The 12,135-nt window shown below is 40.5% G+C and overlaps 1 protein-coding gene across 12 annotated transcripts in view; it reads right to left on the bottom strand.

Moving 5' to 3' along the window:
• The window catches only part of Mtmr1 (myotubularin related protein 1), a 232,094-nt gene that overhangs the window by 202,827 nt on the left and 17,132 nt on the right, over positions 1 to 12,135 (bottom strand). For 2 of the 12 annotated variants that reach the window (XM_063246533.1, XM_063246522.1), the window contains exons 3-6: positions 10,318 to 10,341; positions 9,731 to 9,757; positions 8,262 to 8,315; positions 4,041 to 4,116 (exon numbers count right to left, since the gene is read on the bottom strand). In XM_063246533.1, the coding sequence (XP_063102603.1) occupies positions 4,041 to 4,116; positions 8,262 to 8,315; positions 9,731 to 9,757; positions 10,318 to 10,341 (181 nt within the window). The remainder of the gene's footprint in view (positions 1 to 4,040; positions 4,117 to 8,261; positions 8,316 to 9,730; positions 9,758 to 10,317; positions 10,342 to 12,135) is intronic. The other 10 variants (XM_063246523.1, XM_063246528.1, XM_063246525.1 and 7 more) reach the window with 10 other exon arrangements.

The raw sequence follows: 12,135 nt of genomic DNA, 5'->3' as shown, positions 1-12,135 counted from the left end.
CACTGTCATAAAACAAACAAACTGACAACCATAGATCATTCCCATCAATAACAGCAGAACACACATTCTTTTTATGTACCCAGACCATTTATCCAGACAGACTATATTCTGGGCCAGTCTTGAAAATACAAAAATATTCAGGTCATAAAAAAATATGATTTCTTTTTAAAAATTTTTAAAGAGAAGAATATATTTATTGAAAGAAAGACAGCTTCTGTCTGGGAGAGACACAGAAGGGGTCCCAAGTGGGCTGCGCTTTTTAAAAAATTTTATTAGTATATGTTTGCCATAGATAATGTTTACCTTCACTGTAGGAAATTGGTACATGTACATAATACATCAATTAAAAGAGTATGATTTCCGAACACAAATGAAATTAGAATCAATAACAGAAGCAAGTTTTAAAAACTCACAACTATGTGGCAATTGACATACTCCTAAATACCCCAAAACTCACAGAAGAAATCAAAAGGAGAATTCAAAGGTATTTGGAGCTATATGAAAATGAAAATACTTCATACTTGGCGAGATACTGCTAAAATAGCATGTCAAGGAACATCTAAATGTCTAGACTGGAAAAAGAACAAAGGTCTCAAATCGATGACCACAGCTTCCATCTCAGGAAAGCAGAAAAAGAATTAAACCTCAAATAACCAAATGATGTGAAACAGTAAAAAGATCAGAGCGAAAATAATGAAATAGAAAACAAAGCAACAGAACTGAAAGCTGATTCTTTGAGAAGATGAGTAAAACTGATAAACCTGCAGCCGGCATGGTGGTGGGAAATGAGCCTAATGATGCCCCTGTAAGTTCTACAGATATTAAATGAAAAATAAGGGGCCCCAATAGATGCCTTTTGGACAATAATTTGACAACGGAAACTAAACAGGCAAATTCCTAGCAAGACAGACTAGTGAAATTTGCTTGAGAAGAAGCAGACAAGATAAGCAATCCTATAGCTACTAAAGACACCCTAGCTAAAAACTTCACACTAAGCCAACTCAAGGTCCAGGTGGCCTGGCTTCTGCCAAACACTTATGGAAGAAACACTCTCCCAGACAACTGAGGAAGACAGAATTCCAGTTCCTTCTATGAAGCAGCCCTGCTCTAATATCAAAACCCAAGGAAGCCACCTCAAGAAAATGACAGACCAGAGGTGTCATAAATATGGATGCAAATCTTCAAAACAAAACTTTAATGAAACAAATCTAGCAACACATAAAAAGGATAATTTATAATAAGCAAGTAGAGTTTATCCTGGCAATGAAAGGATCAAAAAGGACCTCATATATTCCACAAGATACTAGAAGCAAATTAAGAAAAACCACATCTTATATTAATTGAGAAAGAAAATACATTTGACAAAATCTAGTATCCATTTCGAATTTCTTAAGAAAATGCTTTGCAAACTAGAAACAGAAGGGAACTTTCTTAACATAATAAAGGACATTTACCAAAAACAGGTAACATACTTAATGGTGAAAATCTGAAAGCTGTCCAAAAATCAGGAACAAGATTAGAATGTTCACTCTTAACTTTAACATTACATAGGAAGTTCAAAGAGGAAAAAAGAAAAGGAAATAGAGACATTATTAAGACAGGAAAAGAAGAACTGGAACGCTCACCCACTGCTGCTGGAATGTATAACAGCATGACCACTTTGGAAAATGATTTAGCACTTCCTTGAAAAGTGAAATGTTGCTCGGCACAGCAACGCATGCCTGGAATCCGGGCACTCCAGGAAGCTCAAGGCAGGAGGACTGCAAGTTCAAGTCCAGCCTGAGCTACTTAGCAACTTAGTGAGATCCTGTCTTAAAGTAAAAAAAAAAAAAAAAAAAACAAAGGGTGGGGATGTAGCTCAGTGCAAAGGTCCTGGGTTCAATCTCCAGTGCTACAAAAACAGGTAAGTGTACACCTACCATATGTCTCTCACCCCTCAGGCATGCACCCGAAAGAGAGGAAATAACGCGCCCACACAAACACTTGTACTTAAATGCTCGCAGCAGCTTTAGTTAAAGGAGCCAAACAGCAGAATCAACTCAAATACCCAAAACCAGATGAACAGACAACCTGTATCCACACACTGAAATATCCTTCAGTAATAAAAATGAATGGTAACCCATGCCACAATATGGACAAAACAAAATAATTATTTGATGGGAAGAAGACAAAAAAGAATGTACTCTCTTATTTTATTTCTATAGGACACTAGAAAATATAAGCTAGCTGTTGTGGTTTGAAAAGTACAACCTCCAAAAGGCTCAGTGTGTTGAAGGCTCTGCTGGCTGCTGATGGGCTTGTGGGCAGTGACTGGATCATGGGGCTTTGTGGTATAATCTGCTGCCATTACTGGGTGGCAATAGAAACAAGTGGGGCCAGCCGAAGGGAGTGACCCACCCGGGGACTACGGCTGATCCCCACCCCTCCTCTGACAGCACACTCAGTCTTTCCTGCTCTCTCTGCTTCCTGGCTGGCGTGAGCTCAGCACCTTTCTTTTGCCGACCCTCCCACCGTGGAGTTTCTGCCTTGCCACGGGCCTGAAAGCAATGGAGCCAGCTCACCACAGACTGAAACCACTGAAACCGTGAACCGCAATGAAGCTTCCTCCTTTAAGGAGTCGCTTTCAGGTATCTGGTCACATCAGTGAAAAGCTGAGTAACACACTGCCATCTGCAGTGCTGGAGGACACTGGGAATACACAGGATGGAGCGATCAGCCAGGCACGCAGGAAACTGCTCAGGGGTGACAGATATGTTCGCTACCTTAGCCACGACAATGGCTTCCTGGGGACCCCATGTCAGAGCTTCCGATTCTGACAGTGATGAACTGCAATGATACTCCACAGGGGAGCACGTCACTTTACAGTGACCTACTTTAATACTCCGCCTCCAGGAACATGCTTTATTTAAAAGCAGGGGTTAATTTACTTACCCTTTGCAAGCCACTGGAGGAATTAAAGACATACTCAGATGGCTTAAAGATGTGCAGATGTCCTTAACACACAACTGAAGACAGCTCTGCTGACTGGGACAGAAACAGGGCCCCATTTCCAGAGTGGAGGGAGAAGCAAACAGGAGAGGGGCACCAGGCCCACGCTGGCTCCCCTAAAGCCTTCTCTTCTTACCGAGACAACCTAGAGGTTACAGTCCAAGCTTTTAGAGCACTTCCTGCTAATTCCAAATAGCAGTCTCACATACAGGGTGACCAGCCACTTCCAGAAGCTGTAATCTTTATGGACTATGGCCACTGATAAAGATAGAAATAAAGCAGTTTACTGTCGGGCGTATTTTGCTCTGCATTTTAAATAGCATGGGGCTGGGCTGGAACAGCCAAAGAAGCACCAGCCAGAGACAGCAGAAGAGTGTCAGCAGAGAAGCAGGCCCAAAGCCAAGGGAAGTTTCAGAGCCCTGAATGCATAACCAAGAACGGACAGGTCTAGAGGCACAGAGTGGGCCATGCAGCAGGAGCAGTTACTTGGAGGCACTGCTAGGAGAGCCCAGGACTCTATTGCAGCTGACAAGATGGTACTGCACTGCTCCTCCTATCCAACCAAAGCACCATGCATCAGCTCCTGAAGTGCCTGTCTGTCCACCATGAAGGGACACGGGAACCCTCATGCCACCACCTTTACAATGCAGGATGGCAACACGTGTCCGCTGATTGCACCAAAATTTCTTTGCCACGTTCTCAAAACATTAAAATGATAGTTGTTCTGCCGATACATTTTCCTCCTAGTGAAGGATTCCAACAAAGCAGCGAACGGACATTACACTGAGTGCCTAGTCAGCTCTCAGCTCCTAAAAAAAAGTCTGGGCCTCCGCGCTGCTGGAAATACTCAGCTGTAACTAATCTAATACTCAACTGCAGCTTAACAAAACCTCTCCAGCATTCCATCTCTCAAGGTCAGGACACCACAAGCCTAGTCTCTCTGTCCCCTAATTAAATTGGTCTGGCTGATTTCCAGCATATATACGTTCATAAATAAAGTACCATTTCATTTTACAAATCTCTATGAGCAAAAGTGTACATGTTGAACTTACCAATGGCCTTAATTGATTCTCCTGGAACAAGTGATGCTTCTTCCATCTGGGCCAGCTTATTTCCATCCCTTAGAGCCTGGCAAAAACCAAACAGGAGTAAATCTTTCATTCCATTTGTATACCTGAGAGGACTTTTGATGTTCTGTGTTTTTTCTATAAAGCTACAGAAGCGTGCAAAACGTAACCCCCCACCCCGAAAGACAAATTTCAAAGCTTAGCATCACAGGACATCATGCTGCATGTTCTACCAAAGGGTTACAACATATTCACGTTTCACAGTTAGGAAGCATTAATATGGACATGGCTTGACATGACAGATACTGTAATCACCATATACACAGCTATTGTAAGATGCCTCCAGAGTTTAGAAAGGTCAGAAGAAGGTTACCCTTTGAGCATGAAACTAACAGAAATAAAAACATCAGATTTAGGGTGCTTGGCTAACTGTTAAAATGACCCAGCCTATGAGACAGTTTGGGAATTCCCCAAGTTTAATGACAATGACCAGAGAATAGTCTTGGGACAGGAACTAGGAAACACTGTAGGCATGGGTGCTGCAGCCCAGCCACAACGGTGCACAGACACCCAAAGTGTATGCCCGGGGATATGGACAATAGCACTGTCACTGTTTAGCCAATTCTGGCCCTGAGAGGATGCTCTCAACAGGCTGAGCACTCCTAGTCCCCAAATCTGCAATCTGAATTGCTCCAAAATCAAAAGCTTTTTGAGCACTGACATGATGTCACCATGGAAAATTCAACACCTGACCTCATACGACAGGTGGAAGTGAAAATGCTAAGACCACTATATAAAATTTCCTTCAGGCTATGTGTACAAGATGTAGACAAAAACACTCATACTCAGACTTGGGTCCCATCCAACATATTTATGTACATATAAATATTCCAAAAATCTGGGAACAAAGCTCAAGTCTGAAATACCTGTGCTCCCAAGCATTCTGGATAAAAGGTACTAAAATCCATCCCAGTGTCTATTGTAGAACAGAGTGTGTACATCAGGCAGCGCTCAAGAGCCAATTCGCTTTTGGACTAATTTGACACTCACCAATAAAACTGCTAATAACCTCTAGGTTTCCAGGGTACAGTGATACTGGGATAAAGATGCCTGGGACAGCTGGAACACTGTGTGCCCACACTTCTAAACCACCAGACTGTCATTGGAGCCCACTCTCTTGTGGCACTGTGGCAAGCCTCGTGTAACCTTGGTTGGAGAGTGCTAGGTAAATCAGGAGAGGTTCAAAACTGGTATTCTTGAATGACAAAGCTAGGGACTGAGTGAGAACTCCAGCTCTATTTCAAAGTACTGGCACCCTGTGAGATGCTACCAAGGAAACCAGTCACTTTCTCTTTGGCATGTCTGACGAGTGTCATGAATAAGAATAAGGTGATTAAAACCCCAGAAGCTGTGTATCATTAATTTCCCAACAGATGTGAGCTGCTTTTTGCTTTTTGTTTTTAAGTTTGAGAAATGCTGGGTTAAACAAATAAGTTAGGCTGGTGTTTTGTTTGTTCTTGTTTTTTAAAAATGAGCTGTCTTTTAGTGTGTTAATGTACATGGAGCCAGCAAGAGGGCGCTAGAGTATCATGCAAGTCTCATACCTACAGTATCTGATCAGGAACTGTTTTTCCAAGGAATACCTGTCAACACCAGGAGGCCACTAGTGTTCAGGGAAAAACAGGCTGCATGACAGTTTTCAGCATCATTTTGTAAAGTGAAACATTTGAAAATGGAAGTTTTTGTGATCCAAATCAAAATAATGGTAATTACTTTTCATAGTTATAAGCATATTTTGTTATGTCTTATTAAAGGAACTTAAATATCAATTTTGAAACATTATACATATTAGTGTCATCAAATTTTATAAAATCAATAAAGAAAAATGTCAAAATATAACTAGTAAATTCAATGCCGAATGTTGCTCAAGGTACATCTATTTTCCTGCGAGGACATAAAAGGATATGGTTCATCTTTCTCCTTACCAAACGATACAGAGTTAACATAATATACATCAGGATTTATTCTTACCTCCCAACATTTTATTCAACTTGAATTTTTACTACACACTGGTTAAGATTTTTTCAGCCACAATTTTTAAGGAGTTGGCACATTAAAGGAGATATGAAGAACCATTTGTAGATTCGGTTTTATATTCACATCTGATTTGGAAATAGCTTTTATGCAATAAAGTATACACCAGTATACTGTATATACTTTTAAAGGTCTGGTTTTAAAGATGCTAAAAGATCATTAATCTTTTTTTTTGTACTGGGAATCAAACTCATGACCTTGTGTTTGCCAGGCAGACACTGTGCAGCTGAGCTATATTCCTGGCCCAAGATCACCTGTCTTAACAGAAGCTTTAATTTGCAAGTTTGATTAACTGTCTGAATTAATGATTAATTAACAGCATAGTGACAAAGTGTGAGAGTGACTTTAATGTCAAATTTTTAAGTTACTTCAAATGTTCCATTGTTAAGGCATATTTTCATGGCTCAATATTATGTACTATATGGTATATGTTATATACAGACCTAAATTCTTCTTTATTCAGAGAGGGTTCACTGTGTAGTTAAGGCTGTCTTGAACAAACAATGTAGCCCAGGCTGGCTTTGAACTCACAGTGATCCTCCTGCTTCAGCTTCCTGGGTGCTGGGATTATAGGCATGCGCCACTTTGCCTAGCTCTAGATTTAAATTCTTGAACTTATACTTAAAAATAAATGAGGAGAGCGTATAATTTCAAAATACATTTAAGAAACCAAGCTCCTCTAGTCAACAGAATCCTGAGCTGAGGAAGATTCCTATTAAGCCAGCAAGTCTCATCGAACATTTAAAGACCTAAACCAAGGCCTAGCTAATGAAACACTGCAGGTGGGAGATAGAGGGACCACCTCAAGAATACATGAAGTTCTTATGCTCCAGGCTGTGGATCAAGAGTTTTTCTTCTCTTCCCACAGTCCTATCAAGTGTGTCAGGATACATCTGTGTATTTACATGAGGCACGGCTGTGTTGGTGAAACACACTGAGACAAACCCCTTGCTTGGGTAATTAAATCTGGGACATGTTTTGTAAATGATGAAATGACCCCATTGCTTTAGATTTCTCCATAGGAGGAAGGTTCTTTTGGAAAAGGAACACATTTGGCCTGAACATAGGAACTCAAGAGAAAAACAGTTTTTTAAAGGCTTACAAGGGGGATGAATACGGTAGATTCCCTTTATAAAGGTGGTGTTAGGACATGAAACTCACACTTATATTAAGCTTTTATTGCAACTGCTAGGTTGCACAGGACATGATTTGACCCTTGATTTATCCAGCACATTCAAAGGATGGAATAAATTAGATCTTATACGCACACCCTTTCCTCGTGTGCCTTTGTCTCATGTGTGGCCTGGCTGGGGAATTCCCTCTGATGATCTCATCTCAAGCTTCCTTGTATGACCCTGCAAGCCCAGCCCTGACTTTGTCCCTGATGGCTTATGCCCACTGAAGTGACCTTGTTCTCTCCTTTACTGTCAGCCTCAGCCTGAATCTAAGCTTCAGGACAGGTAGTATATGTGACAGCTACATGCCCAAAGCAATGGATTGCAAATTGAGCTCTTTTTTGGGGTCACCAATACCTTGGGGCTGAGTGATTAAGGACAAAGACAGCACTTAGCACCTGGGGCTTGCCACACATCAGTGGGGATGTTTGTCTATTAAGTTTCCCTATCAGCAGTAGGGAAAGCTCTTTGGCTTTGGGATCCCAGAGAGTCCAGCGGTACTGAGTAAAGAGCATACCATCAAATAGGATGATTTTGTGTTCACTCCACAAATGCTTACAAGGTACCAAAGTACTATGCTGGGTATCTGAATAAGCCAAGTCCACACTTCAAGGTGTACACTTGACACATGTGGCTACCTCCTGTGGTCCTTGTAAAGGTACTCTGGAACCCCACAGTGATGAAGGGTCACCAACCTCATCTGTAACTATCAGGGAAAACCAAGGAGCACACAGGAACACATTTCTAGTTGACCAAATGTTGGATAAACCAATTTTGCAAATAATGTCATAATGGAATCTACCAGATTTGGACAAGAGCACTCTAATGTAGGTGTAAAAGCTTCCAGAAAACTCTGCATATCATCTAGAGATCTAGTATGAAATGGCTTCTAGATACATGATCTGGGGCTACAAACAGATGAACATGTAGAACTTGCCACCTGATCGGCTTCAGCTTCAGAAGGGTAGCCATTGTGTTCCTCCTGTATCTCCTGCACAGCACCAGGTGCATGGACAAGAAAAGGCAGGGGGGAGAAAGAAATACGTGCAAACAGACAGGTGAAAGGACAGAATTTCTTTTGTATAGAGACAGTAAGCATGTAAAAGTTGACACATCTTTCACGGTTTTGCAAATCACATTTGCCCCCTCGAAGTTAAGGAAATAACCTGTAGGGGACCTCTAGCATCCTTATTCTACAATGGAGTATCTAGTCTATGTTCGTGTTGGGGGAGAAAAACGAAAAGCAAACAAACATGGATTTCAAACACTGCACTGTCTTTTTAAAAATCAAGGAATACTACAGTATAAGCAAAGAAATAAAATAACAGACACACCATGTACTCACAGAAAATAAAGCCTGCCACAGAAGCCAGGTAAAGGGCAAAGCCAAAACACAAAACAGTTCAGAGACATGTATTTTAAACCCAGTAGGTGTTCATATACTCTGAGGAACTATTATACTGCCAGAGGTTAATTGCTCATCATGCATGCACAAGTCACATGCTGGAGATTTTACATACACACATATACATATATATGCAGATGTTTCTTATTGCTTATTGCTAAATACTATATTAAATATTTTAACTGCAGTACTGACGACGTGCTTCAAAGATCTAAAGGGTCACACATCCTTTAAGTTTTACCAATCCTTTTAAAAATACACTTAATTTCTTAATTCTTATTTTTTCACAGAATCAATTATTTTTGGAAACTCTAAAAACTAGACTTTTAGTTCAGCAGATGGTATAAATATGAACATTTATGCTTTTGAATTATAACACCTTTGCAAAGTTGTATCAAATCTGAGGCTGAAAATATGAAAATTTAGCATGTATTTTTACTTCATAAAATTTTGGTTCCAGTGACTGTATTTCTTTTACAGGCATCTGATGAAGAAGCAAAACTTTAAAGAAACTTACTGTTTCCTGCCTTTTATTTCTGTCAGTGCAATAACTATTTGGCACATTTTTATACTGTATCATCAGATTGAATTGGGTATAGCTACCTTTCAAGGCAGTGCAGTTTCAAATGTAGTTTTAAAATTCCATTGTTAAATATAAGGAAAATGGAATCATTGATTAAAAATTTTTAAAAAAGAAAAATGAATATACAAAAACCCCCAGCATTTCAAAGTCCATGCAAGTAAAATGTCAAACAATGTGAATCAATAAAAGAAAATCATTCTCACAAGCAAACGAAAACGTGGTGAAACAAGAGCAAACGGTAAACTACGTTTAAAAAACAAGAATTTGACTGAGCCTGGTTATTTCTGTACTACTTTACTAGCTTCAGTAAGTTTAAAAAGTCTGAAATCATTATATTGTCAAAACCCACATTGTTTTCATTTAATGAAAACAGGTTAATTTGCCATGTCCAATACTGAGTTAAATGCATGCACATTACCAATCTCTGTCTTGCTTTATGAATATTCTGAAATAAAGGGAAGGAAAATCATGAGGAAAATATAAGCTATAGTCTAGTATCTCAGTATCTCCAAAAATACTAACAGGCTGAATTTGCTATTTTTTTCAAAATAAGCACCTCTGCTTTTTGTATTAAGCATGCAAACACAAACATGATTCAAAATCTTAAATAGGATGGACAACTGAGCAGGTTTTTATGGTTGCTAAATCCTTCTGCATGAATCACAGGGTAAGTAAGGGTAAAAGAGGCCTCTGCAGGCCCAGACCTATAACCCCTACCATGAATACCCAGCTGGGTGGGAATCATGTGTACAAGGAAAGCCAGCAGCACACACAAGTTTAGCGTCCTGCCCTCACACACAACTGGCTTTCACTGCACATGAAAACACTATAACAGATAAAGCACTTCTAGTGAACACTCAAAGCTATGACACAGCAAGGCAAATTGATCCAAGTGACTCATAAAAATCTGTGAGAAGGTAAAGAACGCTAAATAGACTGAGTGTTCCATGAAGCACAGACACACACAAGTAGGAAGTCCATCTGCCGAAAACCAAATATCCTTACCCTTATATCAGGCCTCCTGAAAACCTGTTAGTTAAAATACAGAACATCATCATCACGGATATGTTACTATCGATCTGAGAAAGATGCCATTAAGTTCAATAGACCATTTCCTAAGAAATATCATAATCTTTTAAATAAATCCAACAAGATCAATCCTAACACATTTGTTCTCGATGTTTCATTCAATATAAAATCAATCCTAACACAACTGCCCTGTGAGTTTCAGGGAAGCCCGTGATTTAGAGAAATGCATCATACCAAGGATAGGACAAGCTATGTTACTTAACCACAACCCTTCTGTCAGGTGCTGCAGGAAGCCCTCCTCAGTGGGCTGTGTGAAAAGTCCCTCTATGCTTCTCTTTCCAATACCGAATGCCTTTTCCACAGAGAAACAATGATATAAAAAGGGAGTTACGCTCCACACTCACCCATGAAAACAAAACACAAACCCACTGGCCCCAGAGCACAGTTCAGCTACAGTGTTTATCAGCAGTACCATAAAACTGAGGTGATCACAAAGCTTTTGGTGATTTTTAATCAAAGTCTGTTTCCAATCACACTTGGGGCGCCAGAATTAAACTCCAAGCAGGGTGCTGCTCCCCACCCCAGGACCAATGGACATGGACAGCTCAGGGAAGCTCTGGGCAGGAAGCAGTGGCTGGTCCCCGAGCCAAGGGGAAGACCTGCTTTATTCAACTGCGACACTGAGTTCAACAACATTATCCCCGTGCTGTGGCCTGTGAATCCGAACTGAACATGTAGCATACACATTTGGAAAGCTGGGGTCAGAGGAAAGAGTCCACAAATGGATGGCAATTCTGGAAAGCACACAGCTTTTAGCTGCCTGAAGAGGACTTCGTCTCTGTGCCCCACTGCAAAGTCGGCAGTCCTAGCACCTAACCACTGAGTGTTTCATGAAACACACGTCATAGAAGAAGACAATCACCATTGGTTCTTAATTAGCTTTAGGGTTTTACTCAGGAGAGAAGTAAAGATCACATGAATACAAAGTTGTTTCATCACTGGAAGAAAATATTCTTTGAAGTCAGAAGGGTATTCTGAATTAAATGAGTCATATCTCAAGAATAGTTAAAGCGGGCCCTAAGTGTGTAAACTGTTTAGATTAAGAAGCTTCGATCTGCTTTCTGGAGAGGAGAGAGGGTGTACACTGGCCTTTACTGTGGTGCTGGCTTCCTGACTATGCACATATGTGAAAACTCACCAAGCTGTATACCTAAGTACATGAAGTTTACCGCTTGTTAACTACGCCTCAAGAAAGCAGGCAAAACGAAAGCAATACCTTTTTATGGTAATTAAAACCTCACACAGAAAGGCTCTTCTCCCAGAGCTTCATTCCCCAGGGATGACCACTCTTGACTAGACCTATTTTTAAGTCTTTGGATTGCCTCCACCACTGTAAATACAACTCTGCCTCTCTGCTACTTGTCGACTTCAAAGTGTTTACTGACCTCTCATTTTACCAGATGAAAAAACAAACTTTCTCAAACGACTACCCCCTCTCCCCAGTCTCTGCTGACTGCAAGTTTAATTTTGAGTTCTGTTCTCCTTCAGTAGCAGCTGCATTATAAACAGTGTTTGGGCCTTTTCTGCTCCCACTGCTGCTCCTCTAAGCACTTTATACATATTAACTCATTTTATTCTTAGAATATGGCCGTCAGATTAAACTATTGTGAGTCCCATTTTGAAAGGAGAAAACCAAGGCACAATTTAGGAATCTGGCCAACTTCAAGGGGTAGAGCTACTATTTCAGTCCTGGTAGTCTGACTTGGGATTTGTGTCCCCAGCATCTCTGCTCCT

This window comes from Cavia porcellus, unplaced genomic scaffold (assembly GCF_034190915.1).
Source record: "Cavia porcellus strain 051 isolate PalLab524CR breed Dunkin Hartley unplaced genomic scaffold, mCavPor4.1 scaffold_3, whole genome shotgun sequence".
In the NCBI taxonomy this organism is placed as follows: Eukaryota; Metazoa; Chordata; class Mammalia; order Rodentia; family Caviidae; genus Cavia; species Cavia porcellus.
The sequence above is the reverse complement of the archived record's forward strand: the minus strand, read 5'-3'. Positions and strand labels throughout refer to the sequence as shown.